The sequence below is a fragment of the Sinocyclocheilus anshuiensis genome, unplaced genomic scaffold, assembly GCF_001515605.1.
Source record: "Sinocyclocheilus anshuiensis isolate Anshui unplaced genomic scaffold, SAMN03320099.WGS_v1.1 scaffold1063, whole genome shotgun sequence".
NCBI lineage: Eukaryota > Metazoa > Chordata > Actinopteri > Cypriniformes > Cyprinidae > Sinocyclocheilus > Sinocyclocheilus anshuiensis.
In genome coordinates, this window is record NW_015547679.1 from 49,436 (window position 1) to 77,020 (window position 27,585).

The following is a 27,585-nucleotide window of genomic DNA, read 5'->3' on the forward strand; positions in this document are numbered from 1 at the left end:
CGGGGCCACTGGTGAGCCACCCATTACAGCATGTGAAGGCGAAGCGGTGTAGGCTGAGAGAGGAGCTGCAGGAGGAGACGGGCTGTAGGGCCGTGAGAGGGAGACCACTGTCCCCGGAGCCAGTGACTGAGGTCCAGACGTGCTGTCAAAGGCGGTCTGGGAGGAAGGAATGAGGGGAGGAGGTGGAGGAGGGGCAGGCGGGACGAAATGCTCCAGGATTTGATGGCCGCTAAGAAGTGATTACAAAGGAGAAATGTTTAAGGAACTATTTTGCACTGAAAATGTATTCGTCACATCCCATCATTGTTCAAAAGAAAAGTTCACACAAATAAAGATCAATCTTTATGCAGCAATTTCTTCCATTAAGAACAAAATGGCAATTAATTACATTTTTGTACACTTTCTTTGCATATTGGCACGTTTTTTTGAATAATTGTATTATTAAGTTAGCTTGAGAAAGCCAACTTACTGATCTACTATTTAAACTTCTTCTTCTGATGAGTCTAAATTTTAAAATATATCTCCTAGAGTTTTCAAGCTACAACCACCAAACTCGGGTCAGACCTTCAGACTGTTCTGACTCATGCTGATATCTTTTCTAACTCATCCGACTTATGACTTTCGTTAAATGGACGATCAAATCTTCAGGTGGTCAAAACTTTTGTACAATAAGACTTTGTGTCTAGCACCAGCAAAGCTTAATGACTGGAATGCTAAATTATGCTACCAATGTTCTGCAACTTGATAGCAACATGGTAATCATGCTAACTACATGTTAGCAACATGCTAATCACGTTAGAAACATGATATTAGCACGCTAATCATGTTAACAACATGCTAATCATGCTAAAAACGTGTTAGTAACATGCTAATCATGACAAAAATATGTTCGCAACATGATAATCATGTTAGCAACATGCTAATCATCTTAACAACATGCTAACAACATGTTAATCATGATAGAAACATGTGAGCAACATGTTTACAACTTGATAATCATGCTAAAAACATGGTAATCATGTTAATCAACATGCTAATTGTGTTAGAAAAATCTTAGCAACATGCTAATCAAGCTAAAAACATGTTAGCAACATGCGAATCATGTAAACAACATACTAATCATGCTATGAACAGGCTAACAACATGTTAACAACATGCTAATCATCTAGCAACATGCAAATAATGCTATAAACATGTTAACAACGTTACTCATGTCAACAACATGCTAATCATAACAACATGCTAGCAACATGTTAACAAAATGCTAATCATGCCAACAACATGCTATAAACATGCTAAATCATGCTAGCAATGTGTTAAATCATTCTAGCCACATGCTAGCAACATCTATCTAATTATCTATCTAAACTTTTCAACTTCAAGTTTTTACAACTGCTTCAAACTTTCAGGCTAGGCTTTCTCAAGCCAACTTCAAAGTTTGTTAACAAACTTTACTCATCTAGTTTATAGGCCTACCTATTATATGGTAGCATTAAGAAACATTAGAGCTCATATTTGAGCTCATAATTTGTTTGTAATTAGCTGAGATCTATTCTAAAACTTAGGAGGAGACAAATGTGAGGATTTTTCTCTCAGGAGACAAATCTGAGAAGCTAGGAGACTTCGGCAAAAGTCTCCGATTGATGTTCATGTAACCTCATTTCTGTCTGGGAGAAACATCTGAGATGTTAAAGATTCTCATTTTTTATTTCTCTTTCCTCTGGGATTGGATTACAAACAGAGTGTTTTATTGAGTTGTGGATTTAAACTGTTTGAATGCTTGATTTGGGGCATTGATATTAGAAAGGGATTTTCAGGCAGAACTGAGAGCAAAGAACTAAAGAACTAAAGCTGAGGTTGGAGCTTCAGCCAATGCAGACAGTTTTCTCAAGTGAAAGTATTCTGTAAGGATGTTTCGTCAGCTGAACAACTGGCATATTGTTAAACAACAGTACAATCCACTGAACACACTAGCGACCTAAATTGCTTTATTCTTGTCAAAAAATAAATAAGGCACAAGTGCTGTAGTACTCGAGACCGGTCTTAAGACCTTTTTTTTTTGAAGGTCTCGGTCTCGAACGCATTTGTATCTCAGTCTCAGACTAAAAGGACTCAGGATTTTATTTCAAGACCGGTCAAGACCACAACTGTGAGGTTATCACTAAATTGCCGGTGCATTGTCAGATTTATTTGTTAACATCATTAATATGATGATGTAAAACGTCCTGCTTCAAATGCAATCAATAACTTCTAATTTTATGTCTTTTGATACCGCTGTGCCCGGTCAGAATTTAATGGGGAATTGTGTTAAAAATTTCAGCAAAATGAATAAAAATGCTCCAAAAAATTTCAAAAAAGTACTTGTATGAAATCTTTTTCATATTATAACATAAAATTAAGCAATATCACAAGAGCAAGAGAGCTGTTTTCACAAATATGAGCACGACTGCAAAATATGATATTGATTTTGTGCAAACGTTCAATAAACAAGAAGTTAATATTAAGTAAATTACATTTTAGAAACAATTGTAATTTTTTTGTTTGTTTATGTTTTACTATTTCGGCAACAAAAATAGTTCCAGATAAATCCATAGCAGAACTGTTGTGTGTTTCCGAGCAACAGGTGATTCGTTACTGAATGAATCAGCTGCTTTGAAGGATATGCTTGAATAAATGATTCAGTGACTCACTCATTAAGTGATTTGCCACCACCTAGCCTACTGGCGGATTTAGTTTATATTCATATTTATTTTTATTTTTCCATCATATTTCTATATTCAAAACTTTCTTTTTAAAACATTAATCTCAATAATATTTATACAGCTGTAATAGTACCAATTCAGATGCAGTTTCTGTGCCACCTCTGCAGTGCAAAGATGAATTTTGTTAAATTTAATTTGATTGGTAACCGCTTTATATCATGTCTTATTATTCTAATTGTAATTATTGATTACATTTCAGATATTTTTCAGACAGTAAATGTGGATTTTTCAGATAAATTTCAGGAGTGCTGGTTTGGTCTTGGTCTCTTGACTCTTGGTCTCAACACACTTTGGTCTCGGTTTAGGTGGTCTTGACTACAACACTATATGGCACTACCCTGATTAAGGTTTACACTACTTATTTGACAGTATTAAGACAGAAAAGAAGGCAGTTTTCAAAAAGCAGATTATGCAACATACCTGGTTAATTTAGAGATAAATAAACAGATAACCTCAACTTCCAAAAGATTCCAAAAACTGAGGTAACTGAGGTATTTAAGTTGCTCTGAACATAACAACAGGCTCTAATAGACATGACAGATTTCACACAATATTATATCACATATATATATATATATTATAAAGCACTATTATAACATGAAGCAATGTTATTTATTTTATTGCTATCTCACACATCTGCATTCAAAAGGTTGTTTTTTGCAACTTTTCCCCTCTTTTTCAATATAATGTATTTCTATAATAAAAATACGGTAACACTTTAGTATAGGGACCAATTCTCACTAACTAACTAGTTGCTTATTAGCATGCCTATTATTAACATTTTGGCTGTTTATTAGTACTTATAAAGCACATATTCTGCATGACCATTTTCTACATCCCTAATCCCCTTGTAAGGTTTGGGTTAATAAACTGAGGGACTTCACAATGTTACTTGAGATACACTACTGAAAGGAATAGTTCACCCAAAAATAAAAAATTGCTGAAAATGTACACACTCTCAGGCCATCCAAGATGTAGATGAGTTTGTTTCTTCATGAGAACAGATTTAGAGAAATGTAGCATTCCATCAGTGTCTCAGCAATGGATGCTCTGCAGTGAATGGGTGCCGTCAGAATGAGAGTCCAAACAGATGATAAAAACATCACAATAATCCACAAGCAATCCACACCACTCCAGTCCATCAGTTAATGTCTTGTGAAGCGTAAAACTGTGTTTGTAAGAAACAAATCCATCATTAAGATGTTTTTAACTTCAAACTGTTGCTTCTAGCTAAAATATGAGTCCATAATCCATAACATTTCCACCAGTGAAAAAAAACCATCCCTTGTTGTCCTCTCACATCAAAATCTACCAACATAGTTGTTTTGAACTGTTGTAAACGGTGATTGATCTGTGCATATTTCACTCCTGATTCAGACTTTTTCACTGGAGAAAGCAATATTATCGACTTGAATTTTATACTGAAGCAATGCTTTAAAGTTAAAATGTCTAAATGAGGGATTTGTTTCTTACAAACACGCAGTTTTTCACTTCACAAGATGTTAACTGATGGACTGGAGTGGTGTGGATTACGTGTGGATTATTGTGATGTTTTTATCAGCTGTTTGGACTCTCATTCTGACGGCACCCATTCACTGCAGAGCATCCATTGCTGAGCAAGTGATGCAATGCTACATTTCTCCAAATCTGATGAAGAAACAAACTCATCTATGTCTTGGATGGCCTGCAGGGTGAAGACATTTTTAGCAAATTTAAATTTTTGGGTGAACTATTCCTATATATAATTGTATATATACAATATATATACATACAGTATACATATACTTAAACTTTAGAGAGGTAAGTGACATGCCTGTAATCTTTGGCAGCTGTTGGCCAGAGGCCGTTGAGGGACGAGTCTGCCGGTGGGGGTCCGTGGTGGGTCTGAACGCGTCCTAGAGAGTGCTGTCGGGCTGCAGCGGCGGTGGAGGAGGCTGGGGGCCGGTATGCTCGGTCCAGGGACTGAGTCTGTGTGGGGCCAGCGTCTTTCCCATCAGCTCCAGCCCCAGCTGCTTCCAGTGGGTGGCTGGGACTCTCTGGGTACGAGTGTTCATCTGACATGCCAGATCTGGGTTAAAGCAAAGAACAATGTACAGACACACAGCATGCACAATATAGTTGTAATGAGTTATACATTTGCGTATGATCAAATTCTTAAATTATTTACTTGAACTGAACATAAATGTACTTTGTTTTTTCTTTTAGAAGAAAACCATATAGTATGGGTCATTTTCATCCACTTTATGCATTCATGTACATTTTGTAGTCATGCATTAAAATGAGTAATGTAGATCCGCACATGAGGCCAACAAAGCTCATATGAATTTATTATCCAGAGGCCACAAATGAGTGCGCAAAACGTTTTCGGGATCAACCCTTCATCAGTGCCGTGTTTCCAAGCCTCTGTTTTTGATCTTTGAGCTATTTATGGATCTACGCACCGCCAGAATTGTATGTATTTTGATGAGTTGGACTTGTGTCTGGCGCCACGCTTCTCCAGTCTTTCCATTTAAAATGAGTAATGAACATAATTTCATTAAACCTGCTTATCTGTTTTACTGAACCTTGCCAGGTAAAATAATAATAGTTCATGATGACAAAAAGCTCATGTTCACAAAACAACAAAAACAAAATATAATGCTTTTTACTAGTTAAAAATTCTGCATTACTAAAACCATTGCCTAATAGGTTTTAAGGTAAGTAATTTAAAACAGTGTTTTACAATACTTAACAAATGAATATGCGTGTTCATCTTCAATCTCTCTCAAGCTCTCTCCAACTTGTTCACTAGTTACATGATGTTTTTCATCTCACTTTAATGACACAATTAATTTTAATTAAGGCATCTCTATTTATAGTGTTGTTTCAATATAAGGATTTAAAGCTGATTGTTGGTTATTTTTAAGGGTGTGTTAAATATAACTACAGGCTATGAATCATAGACAGTATATCTTTTTTTCTTTATTTTTTTTACTACTGTATGTACCCATGAACTTACAAAACGAGCCGTTCTATGGCAATTTCTGTTGAATTTGAGTTAGGATTCACTATAACCGCTTATTTAAGCTTACTTAATTACGGACAAACAGATGGCAATTTTAATTCCTGTGTGAAAATGAAGTGATAATTGTGAAAAGAGTTAATTGTGCTCACTTAAATCTTAGTATATTTTTAAAAATCTGCACTTGCAGCTAAAGAAAGTACACTTTCATGACTATGTTTCTTGAAACACTTAAAATAAAAAGTTAAATAAAAAGTTTACCAGTTGTTACTGTAAAAAATTATTTCTACCTGATTTAACCTATAAAAATGAATATTGTTGGTATAATATATTTAGGTTGACTCAGTGATGCTGAATAATAAATTTGGCTTGAATAAAACTAGTTCATTTAGATGTTACCATTTTGGGGTTACTATTTTTTTTTCAGTGTACTAAAGCACATGTAAAGTACTTGATATTAATTTTAACTGTAGTGCATTATTTGATATTATATTGGAGTTAATAGAGTATATTTTAAATGTAGTAAATTGCAACTTCATCATGACAAATGTGTAAGAACTGTAAAAATATATTTAAATACTTGACATACAAATTTCAATGGAAATTACATTATAGTATATTTGAATTTACCACTTACAGACAATCAACACTTTAAATCGCTTTATTGAAACAACACTATACAGACATGTTAATAATGAAGCACTGCATCAACCAATGCAGAGTAAAATAAAACAAGTGACAAGCAAATAAATAGCTTCGTAGCACAGTAAGTATGAGAGGTGTCAAAGCACAGCTCATTTACTTTAAGAGGTTTGACTAAACAGTATAGAGATCACATGACTCACCTATCTGGAGACAGAGATCCCTCAGAGGACATGTTATGGTAAGGAGACGATGTTAGTCGCGTGTCCGGACGGAATTCCTTATCGTAGGCCATCATGTTCCACTCCTGACGCCGGTTACGAGCTTTACGCACTTTCTTTACCTCGCGAGTGGGATCCTCCGTGTGTTTTTGCTCTTGCTAAGGCAGAAAAAAGGAAATGTTTCTATAAGTTTGAGTAATAATATTTAACTACGCAGAAAGAACAGGAAAAGTCTGTAAATGAACACTGACCTGATGGTTACAAATTTTTTTTAAATTCTTTTTGGAGCAAATTTTCACAAGCAGATTGTACATTTTCAAAACGCTTAGTACTTATCTCACAACAGATCATCAAAAATCAATCATGTTTTCGGTATCATTCAGTATAGAATTACACACTCGCTAATGTCAACAGTTCTGTTGTATTTTGAATCAATTCTCTCTACATTATCTCTCATCAGGAATTTTGTTTTAGCAGCCAATTTTTAATTTCACTAATTTATCATGTTTTACCAGAACATGCAATGTTCCCAATGCCTTCACTATGGAATATTTTGAGCTGCGATGTTAAATGCAGCACACAGTGAGAAAAATAATAAATCCATTTCATACTTTTAGTAGCCCTCCAAAACTGATTGGTCGATGGCACAACATCTAGTGTAATATGATTGATATATCATGGAAGCCCATTTCCACCACTGAATAAAAACATAAAAAAGGTAATGGCAACTTTTTATCTCGCAATTCTGATATATATATATATATATATTATATCTCAGATATAAACTCACAATTGCATCAAAAAAGTCAGAACTGCAGGATTCAAACTCGCAATTCTGAGAAATAAAGACAGAATTGTGAGGAAAAAATCAGAAAAAAGTCAGAATTGTGCGATATAAACTTGTGAGAAGAAAAGTCAGAACTATATATATATAGCTATATATAATATATATATATATAACTGAGTTATAAAGTCCAATTCTGAGAAAAATCAGAATTGCGAGATTTAAACTCAAAATCGCAAGAAAATTGTCAGAATCGTGAGAAATTAAGGCAGAATCGCGAAAAAAAAATAAAATAAACCGAGTTAGTTAGTCTTTAGTTAGTTAGTTAGTCTGACTTTATTTTTAAAAAAATTGCGAGATCTAAACTTTATTTTTTTATTTCTCAGAACTGCAACTTCATGTATATCATACTTTATTTCTCAGAATTATGACTTTATACCACGCAATTTTTTTTTTAGACTTTGTAACTCTCAACTGCATGTTTACCCTCATGAAAAATAAATATACTAAAATGTATTTGAAATACGTTCATGCTAAGTATACTACAAATACATTTACATATTTATGTACTTAATAAAAATACCCTGCAATTGTATTTTTGTATAATAAACTGGTATACCTAAAGTCTGCTAAATTGAAATAACACATTTTGTGCTTAATGCACTTTAATTGTGAGGAAGTAGTGCTGAAGTTCAACTAAAGATATACTGAAGCATATTTGATTGTGCTAAGTTTAATTAGAATTTTTATATCAGTAAGTCTTGAGCAGTATGTCATTAAATATGTTAATAGATTTGAACTATACTTAGTCAAATATGTGACCCTGGAGCACAAAAGCAGTCTTAAGTCGCTGGGGTATATCTGTAGCGATAGCAAACAATACATTGTATGGGTCAAAATGATTGATTTTTCTTTTATGCCAAAAATCATTAGGATATTAAGTAAAGATCATGTTCCATGAAGATATTTTGTAAATTTCCTACTGTAAATATATCAAAACTTCATTTTTGATTAGTAATATGCATTGCTAAGAACTTTAAAGGCGATTTTCTCAATATTTTGATTTTTTTTGTACCCTCAGATTCCAGATTTTCAAATAGTTGTATCTCGGCCAAACATTGTTCTATCCTAACAAACCATACATCAATGGAAAGCTTATTTATTCAGCTTTCAGATGATGTATAAATCTCAATTTCGAAAAATTGACCCTTATGACTGGTTTTGTGCTCCAGGGTCACATATATGCCTACGTTTGAATGGCCATCAGTGGAGAAAGATACTGTAATGTATTTTATCGTCTTTTGTTGTTTGCACTTTTAGTTTGAAGTTCTGTTTTCTACCTTGTCATTCTTGTTTCCTGTTTCCTCTTTTCTGCCAGTCTTTTTATCCGCTTTTGTGTATTTAAACCTTCATGTTAGAGGACAGCTCTTGTCTTTGATAATGTGTCTGTGTTTTATTACGGTCACAGTAACGCAAGAATGCACTTGAAATGTATCTGATAAGCAGTCGGGACTGCATTTGTGTACTTACATAATGCATGTTTCTGACCATACACACACATACACACCTTCTGCCGTCGTTTCTCCTTCCTCTTGTTTTCTGTGGCTTGCAGCATCTTTTCCTTCCAAAGGATAAAAAAGTAGGATGGATCGGTATAGAATTTGAGCCCGTCTTTTTTGTCATCCCTGTAAGACAACACAACACTATACTTAGAAATGAAGTAGTTTTGCTTAATATTATTAATATTTCATATTGCTTACATTTCATCCCAAGTTAAAATAAAAATACTTTATTCAAAAAAATTAGTATTATTTATTATTATAATTTTGCATAAAGAAAATTAAGCCTATTTTAAGAGACATTTCTTGGATATGATAATAATGACAACTAAAAAGTGAACCTTAACCTAAATGTTTTCTGTACACCAAAATGCCACAGATAAAATGTCAATTTTATGTTCAAATGGAAAAATAATGATGCAAAGGAAGCATTTAGATTAGTAGTAGCCATCGTAATGAGTTTGGTTAGTAACTGTGTTAATTGTTTGGGCACGTTTTATTCAAGACCAGAGCTGTAATTTGTGCATGAGATGGGAGAAACTTAATTTAATCATGTTTTTTTTTTCTGTGAGAGTGGTGGTTGAGGAGGGGCATAGTGAAAGTAGCTACTGTATTTCTTCCATCTACATGGAAAAATACTGTAATCCTGACAGTAACTCCTATTTCTGTCAGGACCACTATCGTCAAAGATGATTGACAATTAGCATACAGTTTGGATTGGCGGTATGGTTCCGTTCTGGGCAAGAACTCCCTGCGCCTCCATGCAGCCTATATGGATGAGAGCAGGGAGAGCAGCAATAACCCCCCCAGGGTAAATAGAACAGAACCAACATAAATGTATTGCAGATATCGTTAAAGTTAAATAATGTTATGTACACATTTGTCTGAGGGACCTTATATATGAATGCTTAGATAGGTGTCGTATTCCTATAGGTTGATGGGGATCAGCTGAGAGTCAGCTGATGCGAGCTTGACTAAGGTGACCTGCCAGAACTAACGCTACGCTAGATTTTTAGAAAATGTTTTAGTAATCTGATAACATCTTTTTCAACCATACCTGTAACTGTAACACAGTTAATCTTTTTGTGTTCTGAATTTGTAATGACCTTGCATGTCATTTCTTCTAATTAAGGTTAAATGAAATGTAACATTCTCAAAAGAATATTAGGGTCTAAATTTAAGATGTATGTATTTGAAGTGCAAAATTTCACAGTTTTAACAAACTAATAAACTTGGGATAGTTCACCCAGAAATTGAATTTTGCTGTTAATTTGCACACACTCAGGCCGTCAAAGATGTAGGCGACTTTTTCTTCAGTAGAACAGTAAAGAAAATTTTGAGCTGAAACCGTGGTTTTTAAGAATAAAAAAAGCATATCAGGGAACATCAAATGAATACCTGTGGCTCCTGACGATATATTGAGGTCTTATGGAGTGAAACGATCAGTCTGTGCAAGAAACTGAACGTTATTTACAACGTTATTACCTGGTTATTTTGGACAGTCATTTCTGGTTCAAATAACTGATTCACTAGTTTACATAATCATGCTGAATGATTCATTCATCACAGGATCAGATACGCAGGTATATCGGCTCATTTCCAGTCACAGTGACTGTCAGGCATCTGAAAGTGAGTTTTGATTGAGTAACTCGAGCCACGAACTGTTTCAGACGCTTCAGTCCGATTCGGTGAACTGGTTCATCTAGTTCACTAAAAAGAACCGGTTCAAAAGAACGATTCTTTCGCAAACCGGACCGCTTGTCTGAGGCTCTGGATCATAGGTAATAATGTTGTTAATAATGTTCAGTTTCTTGCACAGACCGATCGTTTCACTTCATAAGACCTCAATATATATTGTAAGGAGCCACAGGTGTTCATTTTGTGTTCCTTGATATGCCTTGCATTTTATGAATCACCAAGGATCACGGTTTCAGCTCAAAATCTTCTTTGCTGTTCGACTCAAGAAAAAAAGTCCTCTACATCTTGGATGACCTGAGGGTGAGTAAATTAACAGCAAATTGTCATTTCTGGGTGAACTATCCCTTTAATACGATGCATATTTGTCAGTCATACATAACTAAAAGAGTTAATAAACAGGTCAGATGAATTTTCTTGCTGAAGCATATACAGACCTGTATGGCGTGAGGATGTTGAGAGGAGGTGGTTTGTCACAGCGCTGGTACATCTCCATGACAGGGTTGGGGATGGAGTTTCTGGACACCACCTGCTGGTCCTGAATAGTGGAGCTCTTGAACGCTTTCCGCATGTTGATGTCCTGTAAGGACACTGCAGAGCGAGCAGACAGACCCGGAAAACACTGTCAAACACTATCACAAACCTGAGACATTATGTGCCAGATTTACAGATTGCGTCACCGCAAACCCTCTTTCGGTGTTAAAAATTACTACATGCAGTGAAGCATTAGTGATGTAAAGGTGTGAACAGTTATTTTTGCGGCTGACCTTATTGCATATGCATTTGTAGGAGTGTCCCTTTTAGACACAGAATGAATGTGAGGAGAGTATTTAAATGAATCGTGCTAAGATTAGCAGTAGTCTGTTTACTGGTAATTGCGCCATTATTTAATGCTCAAAAAAGCTCATCTTAACCCATTTTACATCAGTGTTGTTAGTACACCTGATTTGAGACACCGCGCTAATTTGCGCTGCTCTGTGTAGATTATGTTGGTCATTACGGAAATATAATGGCTCTGTCTGTTCTTTAATTTGCGCCTTGTTAGTAAATCACCCGCAGAACTTTACACTCACATCTGCGATTTTAAGGGACTGTGCTTTCGTGCTAATTTACTTTATTTAGTGAATCTGGTCCTAAATCTCAGAAGCAAGGTTTCTGGTTTAAACCTGTTTCGTTCAGTTTGTCTAAAAGCAAATAACACTTGCAGAGAAACACCTGCATTGGTTTAAACAGTATGCTTAAATAGTATTTCCGCTTGACACCAAAGTGCTAGCTTTACAGACTGCAAAAATTATTGTGGGGTTTTTATTCATCTTTCTGGTGTTCCTTTTTCTTTAGTCCTTAACAAAAAAGATGATGCATATTAAAAAAAAACAACAACTTCACAATAAGGTCTTTCAAAGAGAATATTCTTGTCTTTATTTATAGTAAGTAAACTAAATAATGACAAAAAAATGATTTTAGTTTTATTTTAAGTAAAAACTCTTCAAATTCAATGAAGATTCAAATTCAAATTCTACTTTCAAATTGTAGCTATTTTAGCTTTTGTTTACATAAAATATCACATTGACCTTCAAATTAAGTAATATTATGGCTTATATCTAAAAAAAAAAAATATATATATATATATATATACATATATATTAGTCTTTATTTTGTTTACTTTTATTTTTTACATTTATGTTTTTTGTCTTTGTGAAAAGAATGTTTTTAATTAATATTCAATCAAAATATAAGATTTGATTTTTTTTGTTTTTTGAGAAAAACTCAAACATTTGGCTGTAACAAATGAAAGCATTTTTAAGCATTTTTTAAATATTTTTTTTGTCAGTGTAACAACCTGTGGGAAACTTTCTCTTTCTGTTCATATCAGTTAGAGACTCATGGTTCTGATTGTAATTACTCTGCAATTGTAAATGTTAACTGCGCAGTAAGTTTGCATGCATTTTATGCACTGTTAATGAAAAGAGTCAGACAATGAAGCACATTATGGACGCACATTACATCACACAGCATTTACGTAGGAACTTCCCATAAGGACTTGAAGGCACCGCTCTATTAATTATGTTCCCTTGTCAACTGCCACTATTCCACTGTGCTCTTAAATAACTCAGCTAGTGTCTAGACATCAGTGGGACACGCAGCACTGCGTCTACACTGCTAATTACTGCAGCTGCCTCATCTGTGCCTCATCTGCTCAGCTCTAGTTATTATTCAGACTGCTCTGAAAATAACTTCATGAGCATTTTACCGTTTCACATGAGAAAAACTATCGTCATATTATATACACACAGAAACTTAAAGGTATTCATGGCAAAATAAAAGTTCTGTTTAACTTGAAACTTAAATTGTGACAGAAATATATAACTATTGTACAACAGAATGTGCACCTTAATGTAATGTATACAGTTATTATTATTTTTGTAAGGAATAATAAAAAAATTTTCCTGCATGTTTTAATTTTAACAGTAAACCTCTGTTGTGTAGCACTTTATTTGCCAAAAATTTAAGTTTTTTTAAAATGTTAATTTCATTTATGCATTCATTTGTTTATCAGAAAAATTGAAATACACAACACAGAATCATAGAGCCCTATTATTAAATGAATGAATGAATGAATAAGTTTGTTTTTATGAATCCAATTAATTAGACATGCATTTTAATTATTACAATTTAATTAAACCAATAAAATGGAATCCAAAATTTAAACGGAAAACAAAGAATTTTGTAAATATAAAATGTCATTTGAGAAAAAATACAACTTATTTCATAGGGCCCTAAAAATTTTACTTTTTGTTACATTTTACTGTTGTTAAATTGTATTAGTTTCATAATTTCAATTTATTAGACATGCTTTTTGATCTCTAAAATTTAATTTAACCATTAAAGTCGAGAAATATTAAAATGGAGAAAAAAAACTAAATTTGGGAAAAAATACAACGGATTTCATAGGGCCCTAGACTTGCATTATACTGAGTCTGAGTACCAGCGCCAATCCTCTCAGCAGCCCTGTGCTTGCATTCTGGTGTATTTCCAGGCTGTGTCACAAAAGATCAGGTCATTTGCTAATGCACACTCATTCTTACGCACCCTCCTCCACTGTGGAGTCCAGTTGTGTGACCTTCACCGCCAGCAGGTCGACACGCTCTTGTAAACTGTTCATGCGCATGTAGAAGCTGTTGGCCTCGTTAAACAGCTCCCCGAAGACGTCCTCCGCATGTTGACCTGAATCAATAAACACATCATCTACGATAAGACAAAACTGATCATTTTTCAAATAGCCGTCGTGTGCAACGTCATTTTTAATTAGATATGCCATGAAATAGGCAGATTCTTTCTTGTTTTAATGTACACTGAATAAATGTTTTAGAAAGTGAGAAATTGCTAGTAAATTTCATATATGTGACCCTAGACCACAAAACCAGTCATAAGGGTCAATTTGTCGAAATTGAGATTTATACATCACCTGAAAGCTGAATACATAAGCTTTCCATTGATGTATGGTTTGTTAGGATAGGACGATATTTGGCCGAGATACTGAGAATCTGAGGGTGCAAAAAAATCTAAATATTGAGAAAATCGCCTTTAATGTTGTCCAAATGAAGTCCTTAGCAGTGCATATTACTAATCAAAAATTAAGTTTTAATATATTTACGGTAGGAAATTTACAAAATATCTTCATGGAACATGATCTTTACTTAATATCCTAATGATTTTTGGCATAAAAGAAAAATCTATAATTTTGACACATACTATGTTTTTTGTCTATTGCTACAAATATACCCCAGCGACTTAGACTGGTTTTGTGCTCCAGGGTCACATATATAATTATATATATATATATATATATATATATATAAATAAATAATTACAACGAAACTGCAAATAACACATTGAATTAATGGGAACACATTCAGTATTAACTAATGAGTTTTCCCTCAATAAACTGCTAATTTTCTGGTTATTAATAGTTAGTAAGGTGGTTGTTAAGTTTAGGTATGGTGTGGATTAAGGGATCTAAAATATGCTCATACAGAATAAGACATTAATATGTGCTTTATAAGTACAAATAAACAGCCCATTTGCTAGTAATATGCATGCTAATAAGCAACTAGTTAATAATGAGAATTGGTCCTTAAAAAAGTGTAGAAAAACTAAAACAGTGTTTTCTTTTTAAAATGTTTTACAGTGTACTTCCTATTGAAAATTCTTCCAAAAAAGATAAAAAACTCAATACTTGAAATTAATTTGCTGAGTATCCAAAAAAGAATTAATGCCGAGATGCTAGGAATCACCTTTTTTACAAGGTTTTTACAAACTGCAAAAAATAAAGCACTCACTTTAAAATCTACAACAAAAGTTTAATTTCACATTCTTTTGAAACTTTGCATCTTAATATACGATTCCTCACATATCAACAAAAACTTCCTATATTGAAAAGATGTCAATATTTTTATCAAAATTATCAGTATGTTGGGGTGGGCTATTAAAAAAAAAAAAATGTAAAAGCTTTTAAGTTGCAAACATTATTTTGATGAGTTACGGTGACAATAATGTTGATCGTTGCTTAATATTGTGTGTAATTTAAACTCAAATTTCTTAATTGATTCATAAATCAAAGGATTTATTTTTTTTAATTAAGTTGCAGTAGCTTAATGAAATTGTCTTGATAAAGTTAACAATTGTCCCCTGTTGTTCCCCTGCAAAATGTTTGTCACTAATTAATTAAATTAACACGTTAAAACAACAGCCATAATTATTTGAGTTATAATGAGTTGGCTACATTTATTTACATTTATTTATTTAGCAGACATTTTTATCTCAAGAGACTTACAAATCAAGAACATCTCCAGCAATTTGTCATCTAAAGCTGTTTGTCTTTTGTCTCTTTGTCTAATGCATTTTGCTGGTGAAAAAAACCATGTAGAAAAATACTGTACTAGAAAATAATCATGCTCAAAACTGAAACACAGCTGACTGTGCTCAGAACCCATGCTGCAGAAGTCTAACGGGTTCATATCAAACCCAGGGTAATGAATGAAACGACCAAGCAAGGACTGAATTAAACCAGGGTGGAAAATGATTGCGCATCAGCAATTCTAGAGTGAAAAACTGAACCTACTGAGTCCTCCCAGCTGTTTGATGATGGCCGCCAGTGTGCTGTTTGTGACACATTCCAGCTCGTTGGTGACCCCGTTGGGCAGGGCGCCCCGGCACAGATGCTTGGGCTCGATGGCCCTCTTTACAAGAGGCATGGCTGTGCTCAACTACACACACCGACCTGTGAGAGCACAGAAGGGCCTTTTACACAACATTAATGTGACACAGCAAACACAACAAATTTAAACAATGCATTTTTTAAATCAACAAATACAGCTTTTTAAATGGCTCATTTGACTAAAACAGTTAATTTTTTTAACATATTTTATGCCAACAGTATAAATATTTTTGTTATACACCAACTGATGAAACCGTTATCACCGTGCATTTTTGTTTTTCCATCAACAGGTTTGATATTTCGATAAGAAGCTCTGTGTTCTGTGGGGGAAAGTCATTGTAGCTAATCTCCACATAAAATATGAATAAATATGATTTGCTATAAAGTGTTGCCTACATTTGTCACAAGAAACCCTAAACAGGGTTTTCCAGGTCAAAACAGGGTGTGCATGAACACTGATGTCTTTTAGCACTATATTAGCTCTTGTGTTACGTTATGATTTATAACTGAACAAACAAATGCCTCTTTTATCAGTGGAGTAGTGCTAGGTCTGTTAATATATGCTTAATATTTATGCATGAAACGTGTAATTGAGTCTGTTATTTTTGGCACGATTCATTATCATTTTCCAAAATATGCTTGAAGGTATATTTGTAATGGAGAGAAAATTTTCCTTGCATATTTACCAAATATTGCATAAAATTCATAATCGAGCTGATTGTAATTGGGAAAGAAATGAAAAACAATTAAGTCACATGCTCACTTGGATGAATGCAATTAAAAATGACACAGAAAGTCAATCTCTGTAAACTTCATTTAACTACATTTCATTTCAAGCGAGTGCTTTTTTGCTCAGTCTCACACTCTCCACGACTGTTGTGAGACTGCATTTAATCTAAAACATTGGGTAATTAGTCATTATAATTGATTTTTACATTTCATAATCAATGTATTAAAGCCTACCCTCACTACATGGGTTCAGTGTTTCACTTTTTTTTAATGATGAAACTTCAAATAAATAAATAAATAAATAAATATTAGCTTTGTATTTTAAAAATGTAGCCTGCTATAAAATAATTGTATATATATATAGTGCTGCTTGAAAGTTTGTGAACCCTTTAGAATATTTCTGCATAAATATGGCCCAAAACATAATCAGATTTTCGCACAAGTCCTGAAAGTAGATAAAGAGAACCCAATCAAATGGAACAATGAATTCTGAAATATACCAACAAATTCTGAAGGAAAATGTCAGGACATCTGTCTGAGAATTGAATCTCAAGAGAAAGTGGGTCATGCAGCAAGACAACGACCCCAAGCACAAAGAATGGTTAAAGATGGCCAAGTCAAAGTCCGGACCTTAATCCAACTGAAATGTTGTGGAAGGACTAGGGCTGGACATAATGGTGATATGATTTTAAAACACATTTCCGATATTTCATTACCAGTGTTTCCCATACATTGATTTATTTGTGGCGGCCCGCCACAATATCAACACTGACCGCCACAAATAGATTTTCCAAAAGGCATTGACAGTTTGACTTTGTTGAATAAACTGTATGTTTCAAAATTGTGTTTTATATGAATTTATTTTTGAAGGGAATCAACTGTCTTCAGAAAAGTTTCGATGGCGTTTTAATTTTATCTGATTAAAGTAGCGTTTGTGAGTGGAGTGCTGCTTTGTGTCAAAGTACCTTATATCGTATCGACCGAAATTAAGAAATATATCGTGATATATATTTTGGCCATATTGTCCAGCCCTAGGAAGGACCTGAAGCAAGTTCAGAGGAGGAAACCCACCAACATCACAGAGCTGAAGCGGCTCTGTACTGAGAAATGGGCTAAACTTCCTCCAAGCCGTTGTGCAGGACTGATCAGCAGTCACAAGCAACATTACTTGCAGTTATTGCTGCAAAAGGGGGTAACACCAGAAACTGAAAGCAAAGATTCACATACTTTTGCCACTTATGTTTTGGGTCATATTTATGCAGAAATCTAGAAAATTCTACAGGGTTCGCAAACTTTCAAGCACCGCTGTATATTAGCAAGTCATTTTGTGTTTTACGGGTTTACTCAGACTATTTGCCTCCAAGCCCACGACCATTTCCATGACAACCAAGCAAGGCCCTTTCTCATGCTCCGCTGAGTACTAGAGCTTCTAGAGTCACTCTCATGTGAGGAGGTCTGTTTGTCTCAGACAATCTCTCTGTAATGCTACTCTAAACACATCCATTTTTAGACTCATCTTATTTCTGTTTTGCCATTTTCAATATAAAGACAATGCATTTTTTAAATATAGGCTGCGTTGCTCCCTGAGGCAGTGAACTCCAGATTCAGCACGGTGAACGCACATAAACATCCTCAAGGGGGAACCTCATCCTGTGGTGCACATGACGCGGTAAGTTCATTCGAATGAAACAAACGCATATTACTTTAGCTGTGTGAGTAGCCTAGCAACCAACCTGAAGATATGCATGTTTGCTTCCGCTAATATGCTAACAGAGTGCTCGCCCCTCTTTACTTTATGATTAATACAGATTTAAAAATAAAAGAAACCTCATTCTTGTAAACTGAAGTATTATGACATGAAAATATCCTACAACATGCTAAAGAGTAATTTGTAAAGAAGCATTTGCTTTTGGTATTGGAACACAATCCTCACGTTTCAGGTGAGAGCTCAACAATGTCTCACAATGCTGCGATTCACCATCATGCCAAAATCCGTAACGAAATGTCAGAGATTTAAAAGTGTTTCAAAGTACTCAAACGCTCAAATAATTCTCAGCAATTTATTCCAAGACCTAATGATGTGATCTACTCTACCCATTGCTTCATTGGAACTACCTACAGCATATTTCCTCTGTTTATATCTGAGTCTAAATCTGGTAATAACGGGCGAAGATGATTTTTCGCTATACAGCAGGATCTGCATTTTCATGTGTTTAAATAAAAGATTTGTGTTATAAGAGACAATAAAAACAACTTTGCGCCTCAAAAACCGCTCCTTTCCTAGTAAAATGGAACTTGATTTACAAAAGTTAATGAGTTTGCGACAGTAAATGTTACAGAACGTAACATTTTTGACAAGCCAAACATGTCAGTCTCTAAGTAATGTAATTTTTTTAAGCCACAAAATAAACTTTATTCAGTAAATAAGGATAATGAGCTACGCAAAAGGGATTTTGAACATCACAAACTCATTTTGAACACCCAAGAATCAAACAGTTCATCCCTCATGCATGTTATCACGTCCGTCAAAAACTTGGAATATTAGAACTAAAAACATCAACATAACACACATCCATCACTTCACTGACTATGTGCTGGCAAATAAATAAATAATTATTACCTTACAATCCATCTGTTTCCAAATCCACATTACTTGAACATCACAACATCGATGTCTGTCAAAAAAATAACATGCACAATACACGGTAGTATTTACGAGAAACAGATTTCCACACTATCGGATGACTACTTTGACAACTTCATTGCTTCAACGCACGTGAATATAAATATGTTCCTCACTTGCATAAATTGATGATTTTTACTTCTCTTAACTTCTCAGTTGTTTAAAAGATCGAGGCAATAATGAAAGTTTGATAAAAATGTTGTTACATTTTCCAATAAAAGACAACACATTTTTACATGATTTGTTACACGTTTAATTACCCCTTTGACTATTTAATTACTTAATTAATTGAGCCATCTATGTTTTATCGAACTTTGCTACATACAAAGAGAATTCCAAAGCCTGACAGATACCAGATCTCAAGATATGTATATCACAAACTTCAGGATAATGTTTTCTCATTTCAGAATAATGCATTGTATTGTATGTCATAATACTTCCATTTACAAGAATGAGGTTTCTCGTTCCACAGTGCAACAACAAACAGAAACAACCAGAAAAATTGAATAAATAATACAATAGAATATAATAAATATAATAAACTATGAGTTAATCGGTGAATAACTTACAAACACAAATATAAGAAAAGAACAGAACAGAGAACACAAAAGAACAGAGCAGAGCGTTTTGTAAAGAAATATACAAATGTTGCATATATTATATCTGCCTTCTAGTATGTGAAAACAAAACAACATTTGCTACTTGCCACAGACCGGGTCTCAATAAACAATGTTATTTCTCTGCACAGATGAATTATCTCTCACTTTCTGAAACACACAGTCTGTCTATTGTCAGAGGCAGGAACTGATTCACGAGAGGAAACCATGGCAACGCCTCAACTATCCTGGTGCCAAGACATGTTAGACTCCTTCACCAAAAACACATTTACGTAATCTGTTCCCAGCGCTACAGCCTGGAATGTGAATCAAACCCTGCATTCCCAGGCTTGTCTGTGGGAATGGGGCACCCAGGTTTCAAGCTCTGTAGAACGTGGAATATTCTGGAAAGAAGGAAACGTCATATTAAGCGACAAAACCAGATTATACCTCATTGCCAAATGTTCTTTTTTCTTGCCAATCTTTGCTTATTAGCAGAAGGCTGGAGTTTGTTAATCAATAAAATAAGCGGAATACCTCTTAACTGCAAACTGGTGTTCACAAAGGGGTTTAAATAAGTGCACTGACTATTGGTTTCAGGCTTGTGCATGCTTTCGGTGAACTAGCCACCAATGTTTTTTAGATGCTAACATTTGATAATAATTAAGTTGACACCAAGATCATGTAGCTCTTGACAGCAGACTATGGGTGCACTTAATTATGAGGAATCAGGAAGTATCAGTCATAAAAGTTTACAAGACATGACTGCTGCACCATCAATTTAATTGAGCACATTTTCATTTAATCAAAAATCCTTGACAGCAATAACACGTCTGAAACCCACCCACTAATGTCTCAAACCATGCTCAGATTTGCCCAGATACTCAAAGGCAAAGATTACACCGTGCACTCAAGCATTTCCCCATCAAATTCTCCCAAGACCAAAACCTGAACTCTATTTATTTCATAGCTGCATACTCTTTCTGTACGCCATCGACTATTATCATTTTGTGACTATTTTAAATTCTGATTTCAGCAGAAGCATCCTAGACAAAAGTAAGAACAAATGAGAACTCAGTCCGTCTGTGGCTGTTGATTACCATGACGTCACTCGTCCATAACGCTGTGTCGCATGACGTCATCCATCCAAACCACTGTGCTGGCATGTGATATGATAACAGGTGTATCTTTCGGCCACACGGGAAAACGAACGAAACGGTGGCAGTCATTAATATGAACGTGATGAATTATTGATCTATTAGCTTATTTTAAAGCCTGTGTTAGATATTAGAGCCAGCACCGTTACATCTTTGCATCCTTCCTTCTAGTCATTTCGGCATTAGCACGAAACAAGTACGTGAAAACCCTGAAGGCAAGGCAACCCTGTGCGTAATTGCCATTTACTTACTAATAACTGTAGTTGTCTCCTCTCGGTGTTCTTTCGCGCGGACGCGTCGTTTTTCGGCGAACTATTCGGCGTTACGTGCCGTTAATACGCGGTGCCATCACGTCGATGTGTTGTGGTGCGATGAACGGCGGAGGTGGTGATGAAAATGAACGCGCGCGTTGCCTGGGAAGCGTCGCTAGTCGCTGTGCGCTGCAGCGGCGATGCATTGCGCATGTGTGCGCGTCACCCACAAACCACAACTCTGCGTGTGTGTGTGTGTGTGGGTGTGTGTGTGTGTGTGTGTTTATGTGCTATATTGCTATTTCTTTTGTGATGGTGTGATAAAAACCAAGCTGTAGAATCATGGGAAATGCAAAGAACAGATAGGCCATCCAAACGGGTAGTGAATAGCCACACTGTCGCTCTCTTTTCTATTTGTTTGTAACTCTCCCTCCTTCCCTCTCATTGTTTTCCTTCACTGTGCTGTAGAAAACCAGGAAAGCATACATCTTAGCCATTTCCCAGCTGGAGGATGTGAAACTACGTTATCGCTCTTTGAAAAAAGATCTTGAGGGCCCTCAATATGAAGATGGGAACACTGAGATATGATGGATGAAATATGCAAAAATACACACTTGAAGTGAATCTCTAGCGTTTTGTCCTTTTTTACGCTACTTACATAATTCAACAAAGTCTATTCAACTGTTTATATGGCTTGGTTGGGACAAAGCGGGTCCTCTAGTGGCCACTGTGGGAAAGCTTTGGTAGATCTATGTATGCATATGTAAGCAGTCTGCGTATGTCTGGGAGAGCGGGGTGATTTGAGCCTGTGGGTAAGTTGAGACACCCCTTGTTTCTAGGCAACCTTAAACAAAATTGCTGATGTGATCACAATAATCATACGAAGAGTTATCAATTTTACTCACCCTGTGAATTGAGAGAGGCCCATGCAATAACTGGTAACTACATTTAAGTTCAAAAAGCATTTTTTTGCTGTCCAAAGTGATTTTTGTATGTTGAAGGACTCAACAATCACAGACAAATCTGAAAAATATCACGCATGTGTTTGTGCTTTAGGAGGTTGAGTGTCTGTAAAATGTAGTAATATTTGTTTTAATTCATTGTTGTAGCAACCCCATTAATCATTGGTTCAGAAATCAAATGCCACTCTCTCATTATTAATTCACTTTAACGCACAGTCTTTTACTGAAGCGTAACACAAACAGGCTTGAAATCAACTGAGTCTACAGGATTATCTGTGCAGTTAAAACATGCTGTGTGATAAAGGAAAGAAAACAGTGCAAGGAATGTGCTTGGTCTGCTCTCAATGCTCTATATCATTAGGAGATATAGTTAGTGTTTGCTTTGTCCTTGCAGTAAAAACCATCTGACAGATGTCCTGGAGGTGCAGTTGCAAAAGCATTGTAGAGAGTGTATCAAAATGCTCTTGCATCACGTTTTCCATTGGAGAGAAAAGAAACCGGATTGTTGTTTTTAGAGACAAATCTCGAGAACAGCAGAAGCTACACTGGTAATCTTCACAGTTTACAGGTGTTCCTCAATTGCAGGCACCCGCACTTTTAACTTCAGTGAGCAAGGCTTCCCGTCTCATCCGCTTTAGCTGTCCAAAACAGTCCGTTATGCTGCTTCATATTGCAAACTTGTATTTATTGTCATATAATTGTAGTCATAAACACACTGGTTTGTACAGCAAATAGTTTTACTGTGGACTGCACTTTATTTTTCTAGTTATTAATAGCGGCTAATTAGAGCTGGGCAGATCTAGAACTAGATAGATACTCATTTTAGGTAATAGATTCTGACTACTTTTTAGATTATTTTTGGATTGCCCCCCCCCCCCCCCCCTTTAGATTACTTTTTTTTATCAAACTTGTTTTAAACTGACTATTAAACATACCATATTGATATAAAAAAGCAAAGAGAAAGAAAATATACTCCATTTTTTATATCAACATCATAAAATGCCTTAAAATTACATTACACCAGGGTTTCCCAAACTGGGCTTAATGTAAGAACTGCAGTCGGTTTGTGGGTTGATAAAAAGCTAATAATTAATTAAATCATAAAAATGTCAAATAAATGATTTAAACACGTGAACACTAAAAATAGAAATCTTTAATTTGTTTACCTGGATGTCAATGTGAGCGACATTGAACTGTAAACATGCGAATGTGTTTTTAAATGATTGAAATACATTTTTTTTACAAATTTATTTACACGACATTTGTGAATATAATCAGAGCTAAGGAAAATTCAAAAGAGAAAAAAGAAGAACTAGAAATAAACAATACATTATGAATGATTTACTGCCATTGTGTGAATATGTAATCATGTAATCCATAAAAAGGTAACTGTAATCTGATTATGAGCATTACAAAATGTAATTTACTCTAATTATGAGTACTTGATTTTTGGAATCTTATTATGTAATCCAGATTACATATAATCAGTTACTACCCAGCTCTGCGGCTAATGAACCGGAAGTTTCGCACATTCACAGAAACAGCTTACTTCCGCGTTGCGAAATAAGGTAGTGCTTCTGTGGAAACTTTTGTTGTATCCTGTTACACAAGCACAATACATTTTTTTTTTTAACTCACAAACAATCTGTCATGTCAAATTTGGGTAGTCATTAAAGGGATGGGAAGTCTGGCAGCCTCATATTGGAAATATGTAGATGCATGCTTAATGAATTAATCGACCAGTCAACACTCTAAAAAATACTGGGTTGTTTCAACCCAACATTGGGTCAAATATGGACTAGCCCAACTTTTAGGTTAAAAATTTAATGTAAAAATTTAAACCAACGGTTGGGTTAGTACATATCTGACCCAAAGTTGGGTTGAAACAACCCAGCATTTTTTAGAGTGAATTAATGATCAGTTTTAACCATTATGCTGTAACTGTGTCAATATTATCGGATGTCCTGGGCCTTCTTCTGTGGCACGTCTTCATGATATTTACATCGTAGATAGCGAGCAAAGGCTTGTCGATACGTCTCGTTGAAAAGGGTGTAGATCAGAGGATTCACTCCAGATGAGATATATCCCACCCAGACAAAAAAGTGAATGAGGTTATAGAGATGCTCGCTGCAGCTGTCCTGACAGATGGCGATCAGCACATTGGTGATGAAGAACGGACACCACATGACCAGGAAGAGAAAGAAGACAATCCCCAAGACTTTGGAGGCTCGTCGCTCATTGTTCAAAGCTTGAATCATGCCTCGTCTGCCTTGGCCTCGTGGACCTTGTGCAGACTTGTTGGAGGAGGACTTACTGTTCAGCAGACTTGTGTCACTTATCTCAGCAGAATGTTTGGAGTGGCTCCTGCTCTCTTGCGGGAAAGAAGTGCTGTGCCTCTGGAGATCACGGAGAGTGAGGTAATAGCAGACCACCATGATGACCAGAGGAACGAAGAAGGCCACGGATGAGCCAACAAGGACGAAACGAGGCTCATTCAGGGTGCAAGTGCTATTTACAAACACCTTCTTCTTGTCCTGGAAACCCATTACTGGAATGGGCAGCGACAACACTGGAAGGAAAAAAGCAAGAAGAATGACGAATCAGTTCAGAAAGCATGTTTATTCCATCGCATCCCACCAATTAAATAAAAGTGGAGACTGTCGTGATTTCATGTGAACATGTTTACTGGTGTGAACAGTCACACAAAGCCATTTCATTCCAGTTTGCCCCACTAAAAAAAGTAAAAGCTGTCAAAAGACAGATACAATATAATGATTAATGGCCTGTTATTGATTTATGACATATAACCATGTGAGTCCCATTATAAAACTGCTACTTTAAAAAAAAAAAAAAAAAAACTTTTTATTTATTTATATGTTTTTAGAAAAAGCATGCAGTTTGTTTCACTGTGCAATCCAGGCACATATGTTCAAACCTTTATTTTTAATATGATGTATTGGTCCAGAGATCAGTAGTAGAGCCATATACAATACATACAGCTTGAACATTAAGAACAACAAATTCTAGCATTGTATCGCTACTCATTATAACACATACTAAGATAATGAAAACTCTTGACCAAGAGCGGGAGATGCTTCTTCTGGATTAGGTACATTCATGGCTGCAAGCTGCTTCAAAATTAGCCTTAGCGAAAAGTGACACAGATGGTCACATGTCACCAACATGGCGCAATTTTGCAAAAGCTCTAACTCTTAGAGCTAGCTCTTATTTAACCACAAAATATTTATAAACAAAGATGCTCATAGGCTTGGTAGGTGTTAAGCACAAAACCATAAGAAGAGCTGTGCAGAAATATTAAGCTTTATGCATCAGAAATGCTAAATCCATACGGAAAATCTGGTTGGAATGCTGACTGTGACAGAGGCGTAAACAAGCCTGATGCAGCAGTAATCGCTTCTCCTGTCAGTTCCTGTTAGTGCTGTGTACTCTCTAGGTAAAGACGTCAAGCAAAGTCCATGACGCCCCGGGAAGCACACAGAAACAGGGTCAGACTGCTTGCCTGACTGCTCACATTGAGTCATCATACTGAACGAGCAGAGGAGCAGCTGCAACATCCTGCAACCTAAACTAGCGATGTGCTTCAGATTCAGAAGATGCTGATGTGTTCACCTATGGGCGGATGTGAGCCTGTGGCAAGGTGCGAGCGATCGTTAACACCAAGTCCTGTAGGGTCACAATCAGTGTTGGGGAAAGTTACTTTTGAAAGTAATTGCATTACTCCATAAAAATAACTAACTGCTTTAATTAGTTACTCTACTTTCTGTAACCTGAGCTGAGCTTATTTATTTTTTAATAACAAAAGACCAAAAAGTTTTATTTTTGGCAGCTGTAAAGGCTCTCGCCCTCCACTTGTTCCAAACCTGTACGAGTTTCTTTCTTCTGCTGAAGACATTTTTGAAGAATGTTGGTAACCAAACATTTAACGGTAGCCATTGACTTCCATGTTTTTTTTTTTGCCAAACCTTGGATGTCAATGGCTACTGTCAAATGTTTCGTTACTCAGTTATTTAATTATTTATTTATTTAATTTGGTGTCCAACACACACACACACACACACACACACACACACAAAAGTGTGGAACAAGTGGAAGGTGAGTAAATGAATAATTATGATGTAAATAAATGATTAAAGTGAAGACTGGAATTTTTCAATGTTAAAATACTTTTTGGTAGGTTGACTTCCTGAACAGTGAAAACTGTGGCTCTTTGGCACATTATTATTTTTATTATTATATATACAGTATATTTTTAAATCCAGGCAATCACAAATTAAATGTGGGTTCATTCATTCAAACAATCATTATTTTTGCCATTCCGTTCAATAGTGCCACTAGAAGTGACAGAAATTATTTAAGGTAATAAGGCTTTATTCTTGTTTTCTTTTAAGCCTGATGAAGGCCTGTGCACTGAAATGTGTTGACTTCAGTACTGTATATCATCATTAACCACAACATTATCTTTTGTATTTCTGAACTGGATGCTTCATTCTCACCTACAGAAATGGTCCAGACACTGATTATTTTGATCATGGTCTTGTGAAGTGAGTTGCTGCGGCTGTATTTGATTGGATTACGGATGCCGATATAGCGGTCCAGAGAGATGGCGCACAGGTGCATGATGGAGGCTGTGGAGAAGAGCACGTCAAGGAAGATCCACAAGGGACACAGCAGTTCAGGGAGAGGCCAGGTGTGATCTGGAAACAGAGACACAGGCACTGATATGAGTAGAGTTCAGTCTAGTCCTTTTAATAAACCATGGTAACACTATAGGGACCAAAACTCACTATCAACTAGTTGCTTATTTGCATGCATATTACTAGCATATTGGACGTTTTTTTGAGTTTTGCATAAATGGAGACCGAGGCATGTATTTCCAATGAGCCTAGGTAGCCTTAAGTTGTTCTTTTTTTTTTTTTTGGATAGTACTTACTGTAAAGAATACTAATTAGAGAGGCTGGCATTACTAGGAATCCCACCAGCATGTCTGCCACGGCCAGTGAGCATAGAAAGTAGTTGGTGGCATTGTGCAGTTTTCTCTCGATGGACACGGCCATAATCACCAGTATATTCCCTGCAACAGTAAAAAATATGAACGCCAGAATGAACAGGGCTGGCCAGTTCTTCACCGTAGGTTGTGTGTCCTCTAATTCTGGGAGGTTGGATTTGAAATAGCTGTGGTTGAGGTCCAAAGAGACATTCCAGGGAAGAGTAACACTCAACAAGGCCATTGTGGTAAAAGTAAAATTGAAGTCTCTCAGCAACTGTCAGTGTTGATTCTGTGCGATCAGTCTCAGGTGTCAACTG

General features: G+C 35.7%; 2 protein-coding genes across 2 annotated transcripts in view; both read right to left on the bottom strand.

The window, feature by feature from the left end:
• LOC107703087 (wiskott-Aldrich syndrome protein family member 3-like) overlaps positions 1-21,475 on the bottom strand; it is a 23,941-nt gene extending 2,466 nt beyond the window's left edge. The window contains exons 1-8 of the mRNA XM_016505606.1: positions 21,299-21,475; positions 15,787-15,945; positions 13,755-13,889; positions 11,102-11,255; positions 8,978-9,095; positions 6,609-6,784; positions 4,576-4,830; positions 2-229 (exon numbers count right to left, since the gene is read on the bottom strand). Coding sequence (XP_016361092.1) covers positions 2-229; positions 4,576-4,830; positions 6,609-6,784; positions 8,978-9,095; positions 11,102-11,255; positions 13,755-13,889; positions 15,787-15,919 — 1,199 coding nt within the window. The 5' untranslated portion in view covers positions 15,920-15,945; positions 21,299-21,475. The remainder of the gene's footprint in view (position 1; positions 230-4,575; positions 4,831-6,608; positions 6,785-8,977; positions 9,096-11,101; positions 11,256-13,754; positions 13,890-15,786; positions 15,946-21,298) is intronic.
• On the bottom strand, positions 21,230-27,509 carry LOC107703082 (5-hydroxytryptamine receptor 2A-like). The gene is made up of 4 exons (XM_016505601.1): positions 27,212-27,509; positions 26,775-26,975; positions 24,246-24,829; positions 21,230-21,319 (listed from the first exon to the last, which is right to left on the bottom strand). The coding sequence occupies exons 1-4, from the start codon at positions 27,507-27,509 to the stop codon at positions 21,230-21,232; spliced, it is 1,173 nt and encodes a 390-aa protein (XP_016361087.1).
• Between the last annotated feature and the right edge of the window lie 76 nt (positions 27,510-27,585).